Source organism: Salvelinus alpinus, chromosome 15 (assembly GCF_045679555.1).
Source record: "Salvelinus alpinus chromosome 15, SLU_Salpinus.1, whole genome shotgun sequence".
Classification (NCBI taxonomy): Eukaryota; Metazoa; Chordata; class Actinopteri; order Salmoniformes; family Salmonidae; genus Salvelinus; species Salvelinus alpinus.
In genome coordinates, this window is record NC_092100.1 from 26187226 (window position 1) to 26211762 (window position 24537).

A 24537-nucleotide genomic window follows, 5' to 3' on the forward strand; every position below is an offset into this window, starting at 1 on the left:
AGTTAAGAACAAATTGTCCTCCAGTAGACTTTGATTACATTTCCAACATCCCCGTCCAAGTAGAAATTCTGCAGGAGTTATGTGAAGGCCAATTAGATGATGGTCCGATCTCATTCTGTCTCCTATCAATACTTTTTTAAACATTTGATGCAAGAGAGAAAGACAAGAAAGTACTCAAGACGACTAGCTTGATTAAGTCTCCTCCATGTATATCTAACAAGGTCAGGGTTTTTTGGTCTCCAAATATCCACTATTTCTAATGTGTCCATAATATTTGTGATCTCCTTAAGGGCATGATTATATCACACTTTGTAGAGTGATTTCCTTTACGGTCCATTGAGGTACTTAACACTGTGTAATAATCTCCCACCATAATGATTTGATCGTTTGTTGCCTGTAACCTGTAAACTCAATAGATTATAAATATTTTAGAAGAAGTGTCAAATCATCCTGATTTGGACCATATAGATTAATGACACAAATCTGATTTTCATCCACTTTCATATTCAAGAGTCCACCTTCCTTGCAGATCATTCCTGACTGTTTTCACATTCGGATCAACATTTTTGTTAATTAGTATCATCACACCCTTTGAGTTCCTTTGTCTACAACAGGACATTATTTCCCCGCCTTCATCTTAAGATGTAGAGTGAGTTTCCTGTAAAGAGTATATTTAATATTCCTTTTCTTTTAGCCACGTAAAATCGTATCGTCTTTCCTTATTATCTGCTAAACCGTTACAATTACAAATAGCTATACCTATTTCATCCCTTACCATAACTAGATACTATTCTCAGTCTAAATTGACCATAATCAGTGGCTGTAAAATTACTGCCATAAGAGGTATCATGACAGTCAAAAACAGATTTCAAATGTCTGATGTTTAGATTTCAAGAAACAGGTTCTAGCAATTTTCATGGCTGAGTGTCTATGTGTTTAACATGATATGAGTGCAGCCTTCATATTCAGGATGATAATAGTAATCCATATAGTATCAACATCATAATTACATTAAAGATCGTATTCATAGAAAAACACATCCCAGCATTTCCATAGCAATTGATGTTTCACATGATTATGAAAGAGACCTTGCATTACTATGTTCCTGTTCTGATATCTTCCCATTGCTTGTTGTAAACATAGATAAACATGTAGACTAAGACATACAAAAGATAGACAAACAAGAAACATATTGAATTATAGAAAGTTAGACAATAGAGAGAAGACAGAGAGATCAAGTGTGTATGTATCTGTGAGTGTAAATGAGCATGTAATTGAGTGTGTGTGTGCACGTATCACCTTCATAGTGTTCAGATATTTTACAGTCCCCAGAGCCATTAAATTCTACAGCCCCCTAAAAGGAAGTGATTCCCAAACCTTCCATAACAAAGCCATCACCTACAGAGAAATGAACCTGGAGAAGAGCCCCTAAGCAAGCTGGTCCTGGGGCTCTGTTCACAAACACAAACAGACCCCACAGAGCCCAAGGACAGCAACACAATTAGACACAACCAAATCATGAGAAAACAAAAAGATAATTACTTGACACATTGGAAAGAATTTACAAAAAAAATTGAATGCTATTTGTCCCTAAACAGACCCAAAATTAAGGAAATCTTTTACTTTTTACAGACTCAGTGAGCATAGCCTTGCTATTGAGAAGGCAGACACTGCCCACAAAATTAGGTGGAAACTGAGCTGCACTTCCTAACCTCCTGCCAAATGTATGACCATATCAGAGACACATATTTTCCTCAGATTACACAGACCCACAATGAATTCAAAAACAAATCAAATTTTGATAAACTCCCATATCTATTGGGTGAAATACCACCGTGTGCATTCACAGCAGCAAGGTTTGTAACCCATTGCCAAAAGAAAAGGGCAACCAGTGAAGAACAAACACCATTGTAAATATAATTTATATTTATTTTCCCTTTTGTACTTTAACTATTTGCACATATGACATTTGAAATGCCTTTATTCTTTTGGAACTTTTGTGAGTAATGTTTACTGTTATTTTTTTATTTCACTTTTGTTTATCTATTTCACTTGCTTTGGCAATGTAAACATATGTTTCCCATGCCAATAAAGCACTTGAATTGAGAGAGACTCTCTTTGTGTGACACCACTGACTGAGCTTTCACTGCTCATTATATTGTGTCCAATCATTGAGCAGCCAGCGTGATGACTGTTTATTTACATGCAGCAGCAGGAATGGCAGCCATTTGGCAGTTTGGGCCAGGGTCTAAAACCCTCCCACATTGTGCTACATGGTCCTACTCTGTACCCTGCTCACGTTGGCTCAGTCTCACACACTGGAGTGCACAGAGACTTCGCTATCTAACCTACACATTCACACTGAGCTCTCCTTCCCAAACACCTCTAATTCCAACATCCCATCTTATACCCTCTCTCGCGTGCGCTCACACAGACACGATTCAAAAAGCATCCACATTAAAAAATATATTTATTACAGCATCAGCTACTTGTTCCATCATAATTACACATCCATGCAAACTCAGCCACCATTGCACAACAGAAGTGGGAGGACATTGTTAATAACAGCTACCTGTAAGAGACTCTTTCCCGCTCATTAAAAAGAAGGGTAGGCTATATTCTCCTATGCGAAAGTTTGTTTCACCTCCAAAGACACAAGGCTTGTCCATGACTAGGTATCAGGTGCTAGTTACAACTGGTCAAATCAGACCACCACTGCCCAGACAAACAATGTACAACACTTTTCGTGAGAGATGTCTTAAAGACCAGTGATGGACCATCTGTGCATTTGACATGCAACATGAAAAGCAGGTGAAGCATTCCAAGTATTAGAGGGCTGGTCTGCATTTCAACAATACTGAAAGGCCAGCGTGCACGCAGCAATACAAACACACAGGAGGGCTTGGTGCTAAACTAAAATTGCACACAGCCACAAAACAAAGAGGCAAGTCATTCAGCAGTATGGCAATAGAGGTCATCACATGCAGATGCACAATATGTCTGATTGCTGAACAGAAGGTCAGATCCAGACATGAAGCAGGGAGCAACATTGCAATCCAAGGGAAGCAACTGAGACAGAGCAGAACAGTGAAACACTTTGTGGCAAGAAGCTGGTCCTCTGCTAAACAGCCCACAAGAAAAGAGAGAGAGAGCAAGACAAGACAGACGTCTCCAAGACAAGACATAGAACTTCAACTACAAGGCATCACATGCAACTACACATTGTAACTAACACTCTGGAGGAATTACACAATAGTTTATACTAAACATTTTACACATAGCACACATATAGTTTGGTCTAGCACTTGAATGGACCACTCCTAAGGGAGGAATTATGACGGCACTTCAGGGTCTTAATAAGTGGAAAGCTTTAGTTGCCACTGAGACAGACATCAAAACACAATGACCATAATCAGTTACATAGTCATTCACCAACAGATATGACACAAAACCAGTGATAAACAAGTCTTTGAACATAATAAAACATGGGTGAAAGAAATACAATATAAATACAAAATCAATTGATATAGACAAAAAAAAAACTTGCCAGTACTTCAATCCAGCATTGAGAAAAATGTACAATAATCCTAATTTCTATTCACATAGCTCTGAAATGTCAATGCTCCAAGATGTCAAGAATGATATATTTTGCTTATGTCTCCCTCAAAAGCTGGATGCACACAGTCGTTTTTAAACTTTTAACTCCATTGATAAATTAAGTGCTCTGAACAAGTCACCAGGCTTCCCTCTGGTGGGCTTAAATAATGCAAACAAGACATTGACGCCCAACTTGCACAATGCTTGTTTCTCACTTATAAGGGCAAGGATGCATGCCATGCATATAGCACAGACACCTCAGGTCAAGGCTACTCTAGGAATAAAACAGAAGGTATGGGACTGCTGCTGGAATCCATGTTGCAGCCTCTCACCACTACACACTGCACTTTCACTAGCCATGATCTAACACCATGACAATCACTAAACACAGAGGACACTAGGCATGAGAATTCGACCTTATTGGAAATAGGCTGACACAGTATATAGATGGTAGAATCATGAACAGGAAGGTATTGTATCAAGTGGTTTTACAGATTGTTACAATTGAGACTTGCATTGATTACCATTGAAACAGAAAGGACAGTTCCCCACGGGTACATTCAAGGCACTTCGACATTGGGCAGAGAGGAAATCATAAAAGGTCACTATTGCAAACAATATAAATAATACTAATTGTAGGATATGTGCAAGGAGCAGGTTACAGTATATCTAAAATATATATACTGTATGTATACTGTAGTCAGGGGACATGGAAGACTAGAGAAAAAGGCTATAGAGAGCCTGGGACGGTTACACGGAGGTGATTTTGTAAAATGGGTTAATGGATGCTGATATGGCTGAAATTGTCCAACTATACAGTAAAATAAGGACCCGAGGAAGGTACTCATTAGTGACAGTATAAAATAAAGTAGTAGTGATAGGGTGAATGACCTTGTTGACAGTGCCCAGGAGAGGGTAGGTTACAGTATGTTGGTTGGTGAAGCTGGAATATTGACTACGCAGCTTCATGTTTACTATCACTGTGATAAAAGGTTTTTTGTTATTTATTGTTGCAGGTTATGGAGGCTTTACTGAAATAGGTGATTGGAGCTTACTGTACTGGATATTGATGGAATACAGTTATTGGTGAGCCTTCACAACATTGGAGAGTGAGGAGGAGATTAGCTTCAGGTAATTACTATTGATAGTGTACTAAGTAGTCATTGAAGTTGAAGTACCATTCTTTGCCACTCACTCCGTGGCCATCTGCTCAATGTGGTCGCTCAACAGCTTGTACTGCTCTGTAAGAGAGAAACAGAGAGCTCTTTTCAATCAAAACCACTAAGCACATTTTTCCAGTTATAAATACATTAGTCTCAGAAAGCCTGTCTCCCCAACAGGCTCAGTAGAGGCAAAGGTGGAGACATGACCCGCCTAACAGGCGCTCCTTAAAACCCACCAGCTTAACCCGGAAGCCAACCGCACCAATGTGTCGGAGGAAACACCGTTCAACTGGCAACCGGGGTCAGGCTGCAGGTGCCCGGCCCCCCACAAGGAGTCGCTAGGGTGCGATGAGCCAAGTAAAGCCCACCGGCCAAACCCTCCCCTAACCCGGACGACGCTGGGCCAATTATGCGCCTCCTATGGGACTCCCGGTTGTGGTACAGCCCGAGAATGAACCCGGGTCTGTAGTAACGCCTCTAGCACTGCGATGCAGTGCCTTAGACCCCTGCGCCACTCAGGAGGCCCCTACTAATATATGTTTTAATACGTTTAAAACAGTTTGAACAGTTTAAACAGGTGAAACAAAGTGAGGAAGGTTGGTTCATGTAGGGGTACCTTCATTTAGGTTCCCAATAACTGCTTGCTTCTTCAGGAAGTCATTGCAGAGTTTCTTACTGAGCCCAAAAGCCAGCATGTTGTGAGTGAATGTCCTGAAAGCAGACACTAAGAGTTAACTGACCATGAGATACAGTATACAAACCATGCAGATACCTCTCCTCCTCAGATGGAATGTTACTTAGAAGTAGTTTTTTTGTCCATAGGCATGAGTATGTCACCTCACTCACCCCAGTTGGCCAAAGGCAATATTCTCGTCGACTTTAGAGCTGTCATCTTTCTCTTCCTGGGTCATATGACACCACTTCTCTCTGGAGAAAGATAAGAGCAGAGAGAAGTTAGGGGTCAAGGTCTCCAAGTTTACCTCTGACCTTCTACCCACACCAAAACAACAAACCAGACATCATTGGAATGAGATGAAAATAGCAAAACATGTGAAGAAAACTTTTTCAAAGGCAAATACGTCAAACTAAAGCGATGGCATGCTGGATATTGCGTGTTAGATTGCGGTTCTCTCTCTGATTGGGGAACAGAGAGAAATGTCTGTCCAAAAGCTTTGGGAAGCTTTATAACCAGTGTAGTCATACATATGTAGTCATATGTACAACTAAGAAAACAGAGGACCTTTTTTTATTTTAGCAGGGAGTCACCATTGAGACCAGTGTCTCTTTTTCAAGGGAGCCCTGCATATACAATTTAATAGAACCAAAAAATGGAATACAATATAAAAAAAGTTAAATACAGCATGACACAAATTTAACAGATAAATATACACAAAACACAATCAACTAAAACAAACGTATTCTTCATTATAAAATTCCTCTGTCCACTCTCAACTGCCCCAGGGACACTAAGGCTACTATGTGTAATGCTTTTGGGAGATTATTCCAAACATATGGAGAAGAAAAACTAAAAGGCTGATTTACCTAACTCTGAAGACACCAAATGAGTCTCCAGAGTTAACTAACCCTGTGAACACGATTGATAACTTGACCTGATCAGCACCACAACATCACACACCCGTCCACTCACACTCATACATACACATAGAAGGTACAGGAGGATTTCTGAAATAAATAATACAATAAACTTAATGACAATACCCATGAAGAACATAGCTATTAAGTGCTACAACACACCGTTCTACTTTAATGTGTTTTTGTCATGCTCATTGTGGCTCAGTAAGACACCATTCAGCATGCAGTGGAATAAGACTTAACAGTAGCACTTTGTAATAACTCCACGTAATAAAGCATTTATAATGGGTTAGTAAATCACTTATTGATAAACCTTATTAATGGAGCAATGATTAATAAATTAATATAGGTCTTTATAAACCATTTATTAATCATTAGTTAAGTATTTTTGCATGGCCTCATCTACAGTGTGGGCTATTTATACTTTATAAATGTTTTGAGTGACCAGTGTAATTTCTCACCAAAAGATGGACATGCCATTGGTAGACATTCCAGCAGTATCTGCTGCTCCTTAAAAACTTCTTGCCGCACGGATACCTTTTACGGGATCATTTTCTTAAACAACCGCTGAATTGCAGCGCGCCAAATTCAAAAATAATACTAAAAATATTTATAATCATGGAATCACAAGTGAAATATACCAAAACACAGCTTAGCTTGTTGTTAATCCACCTATCGTGTCAGATTTTGAAAATATGCTTTACAGCGAAAGCAATCCAAGCGTTTGTGAGTGTATCAATCACTGCTAGAACAGCTAGCCTTAAATTAGCATGGTCACGAAAGTCAGAAACGCAATAAAATAAAATCGCTTACCTTTGATAATCTTCGGATGTTTGCACTCACGAGACTCCCAGTTACACAATAAATGTTATTTTTGTTCGATAAAGATTAGTTTTATAACCAAAAACCGCCATTTGGTTTGCACGTTATGTTCAGAAAACCACAAGCTCGTTCCGGTCCTGAAGGGCAGACGAAAATTCCAAAAAGTATCCGTTATGTTCGTAGAAACATGTCAAAGGTTTTTTTAAATCAATCCTCAGGTTGTTTTTAACATACATAATCGATCATATTTCAACCGGACGGTAAACTGTTCAATACTACAGAGAAAGAAAATGTCGAGCCACATCTCTCCTGCGCAGGAACTAATCAAAGGACACCTGACGCGTTTTGATAAATCTCGCTCATTTTTCAAAATAAAAGCTTGAAACTATGTCTAAAGCCTGGTCACAGCCTGAGGAAGCCACTGGAAAAGGAATCTGGTTGATACCCCTTTAAATGGAGGAGTTGCAAGCAATGGAACAGGAAAAAATAAATAAAAAATGCACTTCCGGGTTGGAGTTCCTCAGATTTTCGCCTGCAAAATCAGTTCTGTTATACTCTCAGACAATATTTTGACAGTTTTGGTAACTTTAGAGTGTTTTCTATCCTAATCTGTCAATTATATGCATATTCTAATATCTGAGCCTGAGAAATAGTCCGTTTACCTTGGGAATGTTATTTTTCCAAACATAAAAATTCTGCCCCCTAGCTGAAAGAGGTTATTAAGGTCTCACTAATATATATTGTTGAAATTCAAAATCAAATAGCTAAATGATCCTCAGTATGACCTTCTTAAAACAAATCCATATAGCTTAGTAATACCCTTCACCCGGATTAGACTCTGATGTGATATTTTTAAAGATATAGTTCAGGAAAGTTCAGCAAAATAATGTATTCCAATATTTGTTTTCTTACCTCGTAAGCAGTCTATGGACGGCTCTTAATCTCTTGTGGACAGATTCTGCATGTTAACCAAATAATGTGTAGTGAAGAGATGGAATGCGTAGGATAAGGAGCTGCAGTAGACCTAGTGTTTGGGTTTTCAGCACGGATTATTTGGTCGTACCAGGATTTGGCGAAGACGGTGCTTTAACTTGGACTGCTTCGCATCGTGGTGAAATTAACAGCAAGGGGGTGGGGGCAGACAGTTTCATTTTGTGAGGGTGGAGACTTTGCAAACCAGAACTCCCTATTTCTAACATGTATGGACCCAGAATTTTATCATGCAGCTGACCAAATTACACAGGATTTTAGGTCTAGGTTAACCGAGATTCTAAAACTGGGTGGTTCGAGCCCTGAATGCTGATTGGCTGAAAGCTGTGGTATATAAGACCATATACCACAGGTATGACAAAATATTTTTACTGCTCTAATTACATTGGTAACCAGTTTATAATAGCAATAAGGCACCGCGGGGTTTGTGGTCTATTGCCAATATACCGCGGCTAAGGGCTGTATCCAGGCACTCCGCGTTGCGCCTAAGAACAGCCCTTAGCTGTGGTATATTGGCCATATACCACACCCCCTCTGGCCTTATTGCCTAATTAGACTGCTATAAGGGGTGACTGCCAATCCATACTTTTGGTAGAAAAGTCACTGCCAAGAAATGCTTATAGCATTTTCGGACTGAGAACATCATTTTACTCATAGTGTATCCGAAGTTACACATCACATTATTACAACAGTGGGACTGTTTTGGAATAACATTTATTATATTTTCTTAAACACCCTCTGTATTGTGTGATTATTGTTAAACCATAGATACACTACATGGCAAAAGTATGTTGCCACCCCTTCAAATTAGTGGATGCGGCTATTTCAGCCACACTTATTGCTGACAGGTGTATAAACTCGAGCACACAGCCATGCAATCTCCATAGACAAATATTGGCAGTAGAATGGCCCATACTGAAGAGCTCAGTGACTTTCAACATGGCACCGTCATAGGATGCCACCTTTCCAACAAGTGAGTTCGTCAAATTTCTACCCTGCTAGAGCTGCACCGGTCAACTAAGTGCTGTTATTTTGAAGTGGAAATGTCTAGGAGAGAAAATGTCAAATCCACCAAGTGGTAGGCCACACAAGCTCACAGAACGGAACCGCCAAGTGCTGAAGCACGTAGCGTGTAAAAATGGTCTGTCCTCGGTTGCAACACTCACTACAGAGTTCCAAACTGCCTCTGGAAGCAATGTCAGCACCGGAACTGTTCGTCTGGAGCTTCATGAAATAGGTTTCCATGGCCTAGCAGCCACACACAAGCCTAAGATTGCGCTCTCTGGAGTGATGAATCACGCTTCACCATCTGGCAGTCCAACGGAAGAATCTGGGATTGGCGGATGCCAGGAGAACGCTACCTACCCCAATGCATAGTGCAAATTGTAAAGTTTGGTGGAGGAGGAATAATGGTCTGGGGCTGTTTTTCATGGTTCGGGCCAGGCCCCTTAGTTTCAGTGAAGGGAAATAATGCTACAGCACACAATAACATTCTAGATAGACGATTCTGTGCTTCCAACTTTGTGGCAACAATTTGGGGAAGGCCCTTTCATGTTTCAGCATGACAATGCCCCCGTGCACAAAGCAAGGTCCATACAGAAATGGTTTGTTGAGATCGGTGTGGAAGAACTTGACTGGCCTGCACAGAGCCCTGACCTCAACCCCATCGAACAGCTCAGTGATGATTTGGAACGTCAACTGCGAGCCAGGCCTAATCGCCCAACATCAGCGTCCAACCTCACTAATGCTCTGTGGTTGAATGGAAGCAAGTCCCTGCAGCAATGTTCCAACATCTAGTGGAAAGTCGGGACCAATTCCATACTAATGCCCATGATTTTGGAATGAGATGTTTGACGAGCAGGTGTCCACATACTTTTGGCAATGTAGTGTATGTTCTAGGGGCCATTTTGAGACCTTAAGGAGCATCAGGTACTGCTGGAATGTCTATCTATAATTAACTAGGTTACTAACATGTACAAACGTGACAGTAATGATTAAACTATTTACTAATCCATTGTAAATGCTTTATTACATGGAGTTATTCTAAAGCGCTACAGACTTAACATGGACTGGTCGAGAGAAAAAAATTATGTCACATGCAACAGGCCCTACTAAAGAGAAACCCCTCATGCTGCAGATAAAAGTGAACATGTCAGCATGCAATCATCTGTGAAAACAGAATACCTCGCCATCATGAAACTAACAACTCTTTTAAAACACTGCTTTATGCTCGAGGCAAATGTATTCATCCATGAAATTAACCCAAACAAACAGAAATAACAACAACCACACAAACAAGAAGTGCATAAGTAAACGCATGCCTTTCTGATGCTCGACAAGCACGCAGTAAACTTTGTGGCACTTATGACAAGTAACGCCCACACCATGATCAAAATTAGGAAAATTGTATGCAATCAACATTAATGTGTATTAACAAGAGAAACACACTTTTAATTAGTCTAAAATAGATGTCTTTGAGCTATGACAGACACAGTGGATACAGTGAGTGAGAGGAGAGGTTCATGCAGATATCAATATGACAGTAACTATCCTACTGCTCCAATGCTGAGCCTATTATTGAACTACAGTACAAGGATCTGCCCTTACCCTGTTCTGCTTGTGCTCAGTGAAGCACACCCTGAACAGCGCAAATTAAGCCTACGGCTCTTTCTAGATTTCGAACTCTCTCACTCTAAGTCACAATGTTGAGCATCCATCTGTTCCTTTCTCGGTTCATCCCTTTATTCGTCCTCTCTCTTTCCCTTGTTCCTCACTTTCACTTGTTCCTCACTTTCACTTGTTCCTCGCTTTCCCTCCCTATCTCTCTGTCTACCAGTGTTAGGAGGAGCAGACAGATAGGACAGACCTCTCGTCTTTCTCTTCCTCATCCGTCCCCCTGCCCGGCAGCAAGGCACAAGGAGACAAAGGGTTAAAGACACATGCAAAGGTTTCAGAACAAGAGCTTGGGAGAAGAAACTGGTGGCAACAGTCAGAAGCTCAACAGCAGTTTGAGTGAACTACAGACAGGTATACAGTGAGCCTTCCTTGAATTCCTAATTTGTGTTGAAACTCACCACATTCCCTTACCCCTCATTTATACACACAGACAAGACAAGTGCTCACAAACAAAGAGACGAACCTCCCACCTCTTGAAAATACACCCCACATTCACGCATACGTTTCATTCAATCTATCCATCTACTGCACTCTATTACACACTCCCATTTTATCCTCTGTTCGCACTACACAGGCAGTAAGCGGAGCTTTGTAGTAACATCCCAGTTTAGTGATATAACAGCCGTATCATCTTTCATCTCCCCTGCTGGTACATCAGTTTCTCACCTGGTGGTAGGTGACCTCTTCTTCCTCTCACAGTGGACCGCATCAAAGAACGCTGCGTTCCAAAACCTCAACGTATGCCTGTCACCAGAGACACCACAACACATCTATTAAACACCAACAAGGTAGGACAATAATTCACTACCTCATTGTTATTGTGTGGATTTTAAATAATCTATAACCATGAATGTAAATGAACATCCATCTCATACCAGATGGGTTGCTGTTTCAGGTGTGTGTACAGGTACACCTTCTCGTTCTCCACTTTCTTCTTCTCTGGAGGCACAGAGGACACTATAGAGGACAGGCAGAGAGAGCAACTGATAAAGGCAACCCATACTTTGAGGCAAGAGAGATGTAATTTGTCCAGTTGGCAGGTTGGTTATAAGAACATGTAAGGACATGGAGTTATAAATCAGACTAATACAGGAACTGACTTGCTTGTATCTTAAACTTTTGATGGGTGTGTACCCTACAATCAACAAGAGATGAGATTGACGTACCTGGTGATTTGGGCTTTACCTCGACTGGACTCTCTGCCTCCCTGGGTCGAAAATAGTTGGGAGGAAAAGTCGGTAAATAAACTGACTAAAACCGTGCTTAGAAGAAACATTATTGATTGGTTATTAACAGGAATACATCTCACTCATTCTTTCGAGCGGACGCCCTCAGCTTGCTCTCCAGGCCTCCAAAGAAGCCTTTGACTTCCGTTTTGGCAGCAGAGGAGTTCTTCAGGAGCCGCTCGGCTGCGTCCTTCTTGCCAGACAGCCAGGAGTTGGCCTTATTCAGGTAGGAGTCCATGGCTACAGGCGGCTGCTGCAGCAGCTCAGTGGGGGATGGCTGGGACTTACCTGAGGTGCAGGGAAGGATCCTTTTACTATACACCACCATGCCCTAATCATGTTTCCTATTGATTATGAATAGGTACCGCGTAGAGCCTAATAGCAAATTAATAGCATAGTAATAGCAAAGTAATAGCATTATAATAGCACAAATTCTAATACCCCACACATGCAGATGCACACATGAATAGTATGTACAATAAGCTTAAACTGACTCCGTGGTCATGTTGCAACCACAAAAGGGTACAACCCTGACCGTTGACCCCTCCCCATTAATGTTGGGAAACTGGGAGGCCATTAAGAGAGGGGAGAATAAGTCTCTCATTTGTGGTTCTAAACAGGTACACATCTCACCAGTGTGGTAGTAAGTGAAACACATGGTCATGAGGTTTTTAGCTGGACTGTAGTCATCCATCTGATAGCACCTGCAACACACACACTTATGTAATGGGGATATGATTGTGCAAATAATATTGTACAATGAAATACACCCATTCCCTCATGTGTGACTTAGGTCTAGACAAAGAGCTTTGCACACAACACCTACACATATTTGACCACACACACAAACGTGTTCACATATTGTTCTCATTCTGAGATGGAACCGAGCGTGGAAGTTGTTTTGTCTTTACAAACTCTTCAGGGAATGAAGCCATTGTGTAAAACCCATCAATACAATGTAGCCGGTGTAGAGCTCAAAGTCTCCCAACAATAATAAATGAAACAGGGAAAAAATAAGCACTTAACAAAACATGAAACAGTTGAAGTGAAAGAGGGAGTCAGACTTACTCGAAAAGAACAACTGCAAAAGACTGCACCAGCCTGTAGAATGTTGCTTCACTCACACACTTGGAGTTGCAGCGCTGCAAATAAAGCCATGTGTCTTTAGTTACCATAAAACGTTAAATATGTAGCACCAGCAGCGAAGCTGTGCTGATAACTGTGCCATTACTGTGCGTCTATGTGCAGAGACATACATATCTCTGTGCTTACATACTGGAACTTACCTGTGCACTGACGTATCTGGCAAACCACTCCCTGCCCTTGCCATTTTCTCCACTGCACAGCTCCCCAAAGCGAGCCTTCTCCTCCTGGTCAAAGTCCTCCCTGAGAGAAAAGAGGTTTATACAGACCCACCTTAAACAGTGACTGAACTAAAATAAAACGCAACATGCAACAATTTCAAAAACTTTACTGAGTTACAGTTCATATAAGGAAATCAGTCAATTGAAATAAATGCATGAGTCCATTATCTATGGATTTCACATGACTGGGAATACAGATAAGCATCTGTTTGTCAAAGATACACTATACAGTGCATTTGAAAAGTATTCAGGCCTCTTGCCTTTTTCCACATTTTGTTACATTACAGCCTTATTCTAAAATAGATTTTTTTTAAATCCTCATCAATCTACACACAATACCCCCTAATGACAAAGCAAAAACAGGTCTGGAATTTTTTAAAACTGAAATCTCACATTTACATAAGTATTCAGACCCTTTACTCAGTACTTTGTTGAAGCACCTTTGGCAGCCTTGAGTCTTCTTGGGTATGACGCTATAAGCTTGGCACACATGTATTTGGGGAGTTCCTCCCATTCTTCTCTGCAGATCCTCTCAAGCTGTCAGGTTGGATGGGGAGCGTTGCTGCACAGCTATTTTCAGGTCTCTCTGCCTTTATTTCTTGCGCCACCCCAGAAATAACCCCCTTGATAGGCGCCCTGCTACGAAAACCCATGCAGGAAACATTCCACTCTGATATCTTTTTGAGTCTTGACACACGCTTCTTCTGCTCTGCAGACACACCAAAAAATAAAAAATAAGACCACATCTTATGACTTTCACTGACTCCAAACTTTGTTCCAACACATTCCAGATTTTCCTAGGAGACATTAAAAGGTTTTCCCAAATAGCATTCATCCAAAACCCTGACTCAAAAACGAGTCTAGTGGTTTCCTATTTTCCAACATAGCTTTACTTCTTTTGTTTTCCTTTTTCTTCGCCACTGTAACCCACCCATTCTCACTTTCTGTACTATTAGATTCACTCGACTCACTAGCAGTTTCAAACATTGACCTCAGTTTCCGCCAACGAGCGTCTACCCTGACAACTGTGAGACCTTATATAGATAGGTGTGTGCTATTCCAAATCATGTCCAATCAATTGAATTTACCACAGTTGTACTTCAATCAAGTTGTAGAAACATCTCAAGGATAATCAATGGAAACAGGATGCACCTGAGCTCAAGGATCTTGAGTGGCGCAGCGTTCTAAATCAAATCAAATTTTATTTGTCACACGCGCCGAATACAACAGGTGTAGAGACCTTACAGTAAAATGCTTACTTACGAGCCCTTAACTAACAATGCTTTAAGATGTTTTAAGAAAAAAATATATAAGTAAAACATAAAAAATAAAAGTAACAAATAATTAAACAGCAGCAGTAAAATAACAATAGTGAGGCTATATACAGGGGGTACCGGTACAGGGTCAATGTGCGGGGGCACCGGTTAGTAGAGGTAATTGAGGTAATATGTACATGTAGGTAGAGTTAAAGTGACTATGCATAGATTATAAACAGAGAATAGCAGCAGCATAAAAGAGGGGTCTGGGTAGCCCTTTGATTAGCTGTTCAGGAGTCTTATGGCTTGGGGGTAGAAGCTGTTAAGAAGCCTTTTGGACCTAGACTTGGCACTCCGGTACCGCTTGCCGTGCGGTAGCAGAGAGAACAGTCCATGACTAGGGTGACTGGAGTCTTTGACAATTTTTAGGGCCTTCCTCTGACACCGCCTGGTATAGAGGTCCTGGATGGCAGGAAGCTTGGCCCCAGTGATGTACTGAGCCGTACGCACTACCCTCTGTAGTGATGAAACCAGTCAGGATGCTCTTGATGGTGCAGCTGTATAACTTTTTTTAATAACTTCAGTCTCCTAAGGGGGAATAGGTTTTGTCGTGCCCTCTTCACGACTGTCTTAGTGTGTTTGGACCATGATTGTTTGTTGGTGATGTGGACACCAAGGAACTTGAAGCTCTCGACCTGCTCCACTGTAGCCCCGTCGATGAGAATGGGGACCTGTTTTGGTTCTCCTTTTCCTGTAGTACACAATCATCTCCTTTGTCTTGATCACGTTGAGGGAGAGGTTGTTGTCCTGGCACCACACGGCCAGGTCTCTGACCTCCCTATAGGCTGTCTCATAGTTGGGGTTGATCAGGCCTACCACTGTTGTGTCATCGGCAAACTTGATGGTGTTGGAGTCGTGCCTGGCCATGCAGTCATGAATGAACAGGAAGTACAGGAGGGGACTGAGCACACACCCCTGAGGGGCCCCCATGTTGAGGATCAGCGTGGCGGATGTGCTATTACCTACCCTTACCACCTGGGTGCGGCCCGTCAGGAAGCCCAGGATCCAGTTGCAGAGGGAGGTGTTTAGTCCCAGGGTCCTTAGCTTAGTGATGAGCTTTGAGGGCACTATGGTGTTGAATGCTGTGCTGTAGTCAATGAACAGCATTCTCACATAGGTGTTCCTTTTGTCCAGGTGGGAAAGGGCAGTGTGGAGTGCAATAGAGATTGCATCATCTGTGGATCTGTTGGGGCGGTATGCAAATTGGAATGGGTCTGGGATAATGCTGTTGATGTGAGCCATGACCAGCCTTTCAAAGCACTTCGTGGCTACAGACGTGAGTGCTACGGGTCGGTAGTCATTTAGGCAGGTTACCTTAGTGTTCTTGGGCACAGGGACTATGGTGGTCTGCTTGAAACATGTTGGTATTACAGACTCAGACAGGTTGAAAATGTCAGTGAAGACACTTGCCAGTTGGTCAGCGCATGCTCGGAGTATGCGTCCTGGTAATCCGTCTGGCCCTGCGGCCTTGTGAATGTTGACCTGTTCAAAGGTCTTACATTGGCTACGGAGAGCGTGATCACACAGTCATCCAGAACAGCTGATGCTCTCATGCATGCTTCAGTGTTACTTGCCTCGAAGCGAGCATAGGGGTAATTTATTTGTCTGGTAGGCTTGTGTCACTGGGCAGCCCGCGGCTGTGCTTCCCTTTGTAGTCTGTAATAGTTTGCAAGCCCTGCCACATCCGACGATTGTCGGAACCGGTGTAGTACGATTCAGTCTTTGTCCTGTATTGACGCTTTGCCTGTTTGATGGTTCATCAGAGGGCATAGCAGGATTTCTTATAAGCTTCCGGGTTATAGTCACTCTCCTTGAAAGCGGCAACTCTACCCTTTAGCTTAGTGCGGATGTTGCCTGTAATCTAAGGCACCGCATCGCAGTGCTAGAGGCGTCTCTCCTGACCCGGGATCGATCCCGGGCTGTATCACAATCGTCCGTGATCGGGAGTCCCATAGGGCGGCGTACAATTGGCCAAGGGTCGTCCCAGTTAGGGGAGGGTTTGGCCGGGGTAGGCCGTCATTGTAAATAAGAATTTGTTGTTAACTGACTTGCCTAGTTAAATAAAAAATAAAAAATACATTGAGTCTCACAGCAAAGGGTTTGAACACTTATGTAAATAAGGTATCTGTTTTTTATTTTAATACAGTTGCAAAAAAAAAAAAAAACTTGTTTTCCATTTGTCATTATGAGGTATTGTGTGTAGATTGATGAGGGAAAAAAAATATTTAAATATATTTTAGAATAAGGCTGTAAGGTAACAAAATGTGGAAAGCCAAACATTGGCAGTAGAATGGCCTTACTGAAAACCTCATTAACTTTCAACGTGGCACCGTCATAGGATGCCACCTTTCCAAATAGTCAGTTCGTCAAGTTTCTGCCCTGCTCGAACTGCCCAATTCAACTGTAAGTGTTGTTATTGTGAAGTGGAAACGTCTAGGAGCAACAATGGCTCAGCCGTGAAGTGGTAGGCCACACAAGCTCAGACAACAGGACTGCTGAGTGCTGAAGCGTGTAAAAATGTTCTGTACTTGTTTGCAACACTCATTCCCGAGTTCTAAAATGCCTATGTATGCAACGTCAACACAAGAACTGTTCGTCGGGAGCATAATGAAATGGGTTTCTATGGCCAAGCAGCCACACACAAGCCTAAGATCACTATGCGCAATGCCAAGTGTCGGCTGGAGTGGTGTAAAGCTTGCCACCATTGGACTCTGGAGTAGTGGAAACGCGTTCTCTGGAGTGATGAATCACGCTTTACCATCTGGCAGTCCGACAGAAGAATCTGGGTTTGGCGGATGCATTGTGCCAACTGTAAAGTTTGGTGGAGGAGGAATAATAGTCTAGGGCTGTTTTTCATGGTTCGGGCTAGGCACCTTAGTTCCAGTGAAGGGAAATTTTATCTTTACAGCATACAACGACATTCTAGACGATTCTGTGCTTCTAACTTTGTGGCAACAGTTTGGGGAAGGCCCTTTCCTGTTTCAGCATGACAATGCCCCCGTGCACAAAGAGAAGTCCATACAGAAATGGTTTGTCGAGATAGGTGTGGAAGAACTTGACTGGCCTGCACAGAGCTCTGACCTCTAACCCATCGAACAACTTTGGGATGAATTCGAACGCCAACTGCGAGCCAGGCCTAATCGCCCAACAGTGCCGACCTCACTAATGCTTGTGAATGAATGGAAGCAAATCCCTGCAGCAATGTTCCAACATCTAGTGGAAAGCCTTCCTAGAAGAGTGGAGGCTGTTATAGTAGCAAAGGGAAAACCAACTCCATATTAATGCCCATGATTTTGGAATTAGATGTTCAACAAGCAGGCGTCTACATACTTTTGGTAATGTTGTGTACCTTTTTTAAAAAGGTAGGGGCGTGGATCAGAAAACCAGTCAGTATCTGGTGTGACCACATTTTACCTCATGCAGCGTGACATCTCTTTCACAAATGTTGATCAGGCTGTTGATTGTGGCCTGTGGAATGTTGTCCCACTCCTCTTCAATGGCTGTGCGAAGTTGCTGGATATTGGCGGGAACTGGAACACGCGCCCGTACACGTTGATCCAGAGCATCCATAACATGCTTAAAGAGTGACATATTCAAATTGCCATTGATAAAATGCAATTGTGTTCATTGTCCGTAGCTTATGCCTGCCCATACAATAACCCCACCATTGGGCACTCTGTTCACAATGTTGACTTCAGCAAACCGCTTGCCCACACAACGCCACACACGTGGTCTGAGGTTGTGAGGCTGGTTCGACATATTGCAAAATTATCTAAAACGATGTTGGAGGTGGCTTATGGTAGAGAAATTAACATTAATTTATCTGCCAACAGCTCTGGTGGACAGTCCTGCAGTCAGCATGGACATTTCACACTCCCTCAACACATCTATGGCATTGTGTTGTGTGACAAAACGGCACATTTTAGAGTGTCCTTTTATTGTCCCCAGCACAAGGTGCACCTGTGTAATGAATGACCATGCTGTTTAATCAGCTTCTTGATATTCCACCCCTGTCAGGTGGATGGATTATCTTGGCAAAGATGAAATGCTCACTAACAGGGATGTAAACAAATTTGTGCACAACATTTTATAGAAATAAGCTTTTGTGCGTATGGAACATTTCTGGGATCTTTTATTTCTGCTCATGAAACATGGGTCCAACACTTTACATGTTGCGTTTATATTTTTGTTCAGTATTGTACATTCATAATAGACCCTCATAAAAGACCCTATCCATGTTTAAGTACCACTGTAAAATAGTTCATTCTAACTACACATACTGTACAGGCCCTCAGGGACAGACCCACACCACCGCACATTCAGAGAATCCAGGGTGTTCTTACTTTCCATGAAACACCTTCTCCACGTAAGCCTTCATGAACTCCTGATTCTCCACTGCCTCTACCCCAAGCTCTGCACTGTGATTGGACGAGGAGGATGAGCGCCGTGAGTTCCACTGCTGGGAGTGTGGGTCCATGTCATTCTCACTGTCTGCCGACTCTGTGGCATCACTGTCCCCGTCCTCTCCCACACAATGGTGGTGGGAGCTGGGCATGGGGGCCAGGGGTACAATGGAGGCAGGCTCTGGGAACAGCGGCTCAGAGGAGAAAATGTCTGTGTGGAGCAGCGCCCCACTAGGAGGACTTGCAAATGAGGGGGCTGTATCGCCTGAACATGAAGAGATATCAAAGTCTATGAGGTTTTCCACAGCTACCCCCTCCATTGTTGAGGACAGAGAACAGAGATGGTAGAGCTAAAGTAGACAGAAGGCTCTTCAGACGCTCTCATCCACGAGGGGCGCTGTAGCAGAGCGGACTCAATGCCCACAGACCCAGTGCACGCTGTGAAGAGAGGAGAGGGAATTTTTTACTTATAACACTCATAGAACAACTTTAATCAAATAAGAAAATATAATGATGTACAGTAATGCTGTTGATATGACTGTCTGGATATGGACGGATATTGTGTTCTCCATCAGTATTGAAGCTGTCCTCTTATACAGCTCTGTATCTAAATGTTGCCCTCTGCCCATTTTTTATTTCACCTTTCTTTAACCAGGTAGGCCAGTTCTCATTTACAACTGCGACCTGGCCAAGATAAAGCAAAGCAGTGCGACAAAAACAACACAGAGTTACACATGGGATAAACAAACGTACAGTCAATAACACAATAGAAAATCTATATACAGTGTGTGCAAATGTAGTAAGATTAGGGAGGTAAAGCAATAAATAGGCCATAGTGGCGAAATAATTACAATTTAGCATTAAGACTGGAGGGATCGATGTGCAGATGATGATGTGCAAGTAGAGATACTGGGGTGCAAAAGAGCAAAAAAATAACAATATGGGGATGAGGTAGTTGGGTGGGATATTTACAGATGGGCTGCATACAGGTGCAGTGATCGGTAAGCCGCTCTGACAGCTGATGCTTATAATTAGTGAGGGAGCTTCAGTGATTTTTGCAATTCGTTTCAGTCATTGGCAGCAGAGAACTGGAAGGATAGGCGGCCAAAGGAGGTGTTGGCTTTGGGGATGACCTGTGAAATATACCTGCTGGAGCGCACACTATGGGTGGGTGTTGCTATGGTGACCAGTGAGCTGAGATAAGGCGGGGCTTTACCTAGCAAAGACTTATAGATGACCTGGAGCCAGTGGGTTTGGCGACGGATATGTAGCGAGGGCCAGCCAACGAGAGCATACAGGTCGCAGTGGTGGGTAGTATATGGAGCTTTAGTGACAAATTGGATGGCACTGTGATAGACTACATCCAATTTGCTGAGTAGAGTGTTGGAGGCTATTTCTTCTGAAGTTAAGCCATTTTGCTTCTCTGTCAGGGGAACAGAGTTTTGCCTGCTTTTGCCCTGATCCTGGATCTGGCAGCTCTGCCAGTCTAACCCCCAGGCTGATGTCTGGTCTGATCCTGGATCTGGCAGCTCTGCAAGTCTAACCCCCTGGCTGATGTCGTCTGACTGAAAGACTGGGGATATTATTGAGGAGGACTCTTATATAATACAGGATTGGGACAGTTAGACTGTAACCCAGAATTAGTGAACACACACGCCGATGCACCAAACACGCCGCAATGTTTTATAAAAGTAAGAAAATAAAGAAATATGGCCATTCATGTTACCCATTTTTCACACTAAACACACACAACCGCTTTTCAATTGTTCATGTCAAATGAATGAACTACAGCCTACTCTGTTGAAACCTGAACATGCCTCGGTCCTTGTGATAAAGCTGTGAGAAATAAAAAGAGTTGTGAGATTTCACTCTTGACATTTTGGTATATTTGATGTTAGCTAAAATAGGCCTTATCTGACTTGTTCTCAAAATGTCAAGAGTGAAATCTCCCAACTCTTTTTTTCTCTCAGCTTTATCACAAGGACCGAGGTGAGCCGAGCTGAGTGAGAAAAAGCAGGTTTCTCTGTTGTTGTTGTTCCCACTGCAGTACTAACGGCACGGCAGAATCACCTTCCAGATACGCCATTGGCCTATGCACTGAGCCCCCCCTGGCTGCCCTCTGAGTGAGGTGGAGACCTTCAGTTGAGCTCAGGAAATCTCAGCGGTGAGTGCACAGGCTGAAGTATTTCTGCTTCCCGAGCAAGAGAACAGGCCCCCAGTCCTGCCCAACCACCCACACACTCTCCCTCAGGGGATTGAGCATAGAGGACGGGGACGGGGTGCTTTTCATCACGATGATGGGATACTGAAAAGCTTGAGTAAGTAGGTCTACTGGATTTATGACTTGAGATGTGAGAGGGGGGGGGGGGTTGTAGAAAGATACTGCATTGCATTGATCCATGTGTAGGATCCAGGCTGTAATGAAATGATACACTGAACATACGTACATGTACTGTAGACAGGATCTGGTACCTAGTTTTATATTGCAGACAAACACATCTCATCTTTTTATTATCAAAATGAATATCTAGGTGTATCTCTTTCATCGTCAACTAATATCTAGTTTCCAACAATCTAAAGTGGTCATTACATAAAGTGTGGCATTGTTCTATTATGAGGTCTTGTTATCATGTAAAATATGCCCTTGCAAACATTCATGCGAGGGCATGACACATAAAAGCCATGTTATACTTATGTCCCCATGTTCACCCCAGGAAATATTATTCAGTAGGCTAGTCTCTCCACAACCATCATCCAAGCAACATACTCTATGTGATAGACTGAGTAGAGGAAACATCTTGTCAATTCAGTGTGGATGATATCATTTTCTGATTTTCTTCCTTCAGTCCTCACTGGCATTTTAAAATTACATCTCATGGCCTGCAGGCCAGGAACTGAAGTCTTGCTTGCTTGGAGTGTCCTCCCTATAATCGCTTAGCTATAAAATCTAAATGTTCCTTACCCCAATGTAGGAGGGCTGTTGTCCAGTCCAGACGCCTGACTGTCCTGACTCAACCCAGACTTTGAGAGGAGGGTGAACTGGTTCAGTCATATCTAATCACAGGCATTTGGACACTTGAATGTCCATGTAAGCTGCCCCTCTCTTCCATGGGAGTGGACTAGCAACATAGATAAGACTGACTGAGTGCATAACTAAACATTTCACACTGAAGGGAATGTGGGAGAGAAAAGGCTGATGACTGATAAGGGAGGTTTGGAATCTTGTTTCGTTATGCCTTGCTGCTAGTGCTATGGCTGGATGCTGTATATATGATCTGACCTAACATGACATGGACACAGCTAGTTCAGAGAGAAAAAGGCGGTCTAAAATAAAAGACTTAGAGGACATGCATTACTCACTCCAATTTGGTAGGCAAAATTCGGTTTTCTTTGCAAAGTAGGCATTTCACATAGCTCATTGTTCTTTTCACATGGCTGTTTGTTTCTTTGGTGCATCATCTCACAACAACTTGAATCTGAAGCAGAGAAAACACGTCAGTCTTCCAAGCTCCCATTGTTTGTCCAAGAATCAATCAAGTATGATACCCAACAAACATGTCCTGCTGGAGACCAACATCCCTTTATTATTAACGACTTTTCCCAAATAAGTCAAACCCTCCTCCCCTTCATAACCTTGATCAAACAAGGTCACTTAAATAGAGCTACCATGGCGACAACCGAAGATAAGCTGTTAAGACCACTTGGACACGACAGCAAAGCAGGAGCCAGAAGAGACAACAGTCACTGTGTGAATGACCATATACATATTAACAGGAAGTTAATCTTCCATGTGCAGTTCCAGATAAAACCAAAGACAGCCCCAACGCCAAACAAAACCAATGAGTAGCTATTATGAGTAAGCTTCATCACTAACACCAGCCTGCTCCTACTAGTACTTTTAACTGGTGTATGAAATGTACTCTCTATAAATAAAGTTATTATACATGAATAAAATAAAAACAACACATTTCCAACCTGATACGGCAATGGTACTTTTATCAAAGATAGAGCTAGTTAGAGTGACACTGCATCGAAACGATGTATAATTGTTTTGGGCAAAATGCAGTAGCTACTTTCCCATCAGTAAGGCTACATTGGTGTTATTGCCAATATGTGTGTACGAGGTAAGCTTCCAGAACAGCATGCTTGATCGTAAGAACTGTCAAGTAGGTCTAGTAGCCTGGGGGGGGGGGGGACATAAAAACGACTTATATTTTCATTTTTAATTCAACCATTACTTCAGTAACCTTAACTTGAAAGCAAGGAGACTAGATCTCTTTTCAGGAAATAGATCGAATACTGTAAACAACACCCATTAGGTTAGGAGGTATGGTGGTTTACTCGTATATTTAGTGTTCCATTTTTTTTAAAATAGCCCATGTTACGCAGCCAATAAACATATATAGGGTTGCCAGTGCCTGCCAACACCACCACCACTTGACATCTCCAGCAATCTGATGATGAATGACAGACATCTAGTAGGCCTACAGTGTGAAATCGAAATAAGATTGTATATGGCTTGTCAATAAAACACACCAAATTACAAGCGTATGTCGAGAAATTGATTATATTAAAACATATGATATAATAACAGTACATTTCCTTTACAGTTGTACGTACATGAAATGTCCCAGGTTGATGAGGGGTTTAATCTTCCCTGTATGCGTCGGAGCCTGCTCACTTCAGTAGTCTCAAAACAGGCATGCGCAATCAAGCACGAATGTAAAGTGGGGGTGGGGAACCCAATGACGTCACGAAGTATCCCGTTCATGTCATCTCGAAAACTCGGGCCCTCCGAGTTAAAATGTGTTAAAACTGAACGTAAATTATTTGCGTAGAGCTTCTTATTGGTTGATTCTAATATTTCCTTAGTGGTAAACTCTGGAATATTTTTTCCACAACAAGTAAGCAAGTCAGACATTTTCGAGTTACCGAATTTTTTACGTTTTTTGTTGTTGTTCCCGATAGACTATGAACACGGAAGTAGATGTTTGACTCCGCCTGGATCCATGCTATTGGGATCATTGGAACGTCCCAACTCTGTCGTGGCACTATTTAACTTGACATTGAAAATGGTTAAGATAATGGTAAAGGTTAAGTAATGGTTATGATTAACGTTAGAGTACGGACGTCCCAATGATCCCGGATAGAACTAACACCAACATATGTTCACGCGAAAATAAGACAGTACCAATTGAGGAGCTTTTGTATGGGGGGCAATGAGAGAGTGCCGAATTTGGTCAATATAACAGTTAATTGCTATTTTGATAGGTGACGCTTATTTGATTGAATATAAGTTTCATAATGCTTAGGTTGATGCGATGTAGTCTACTGATATAAGTGATAAGACATTCTGACAACTTTGTAATAACGATTTTATACCGGAG

General features: G+C 42.2%; 1 protein-coding gene across 5 annotated transcripts; it reads right to left on the reverse strand.

Moving 5' to 3' along the window:
* Positions 1–2453: 2453 nt before the first annotated feature.
* kiaa0513 (KIAA0513 ortholog) lies at positions 2454–23881 on the reverse strand. Of its 5 annotated transcripts, XM_071343156.1 has the most exons (14): positions 23771–23881; positions 22511–22626; positions 19091–19588; positions 13354–13453; positions 13136–13209; positions 12701–12771; positions 12151–12355; positions 12008–12048; positions 11717–11798; positions 11508–11585; positions 11032–11061; positions 5607–5687; positions 5377–5471; positions 4643–4838 (listed from the first exon to the last, which is right to left on the reverse strand). In XM_071343156.1, exons 3-14 carry the CDS (start codon positions 19468–19470, stop codon positions 4789–4791), a joined length of 1287 nt encoding a protein of 428 aa, XP_071199257.1. In that variant the 5' UTR covers positions 19471–19588; positions 22511–22626; positions 23771–23881; the 3' UTR covers positions 4643–4788. The 5 variants fall into 5 exon arrangements, with proteins under 5 accessions (XP_071199261.1, XP_071199257.1, XP_071199260.1 ...); XM_071343159.1 differs by lacking the exon at positions 11032–11061; XM_071343157.1 differs by lacking the exon at positions 22511–22626 and having other exon boundaries at positions 23771–23877.
* Positions 23882–24537: the final 656 nt, after the last annotated feature.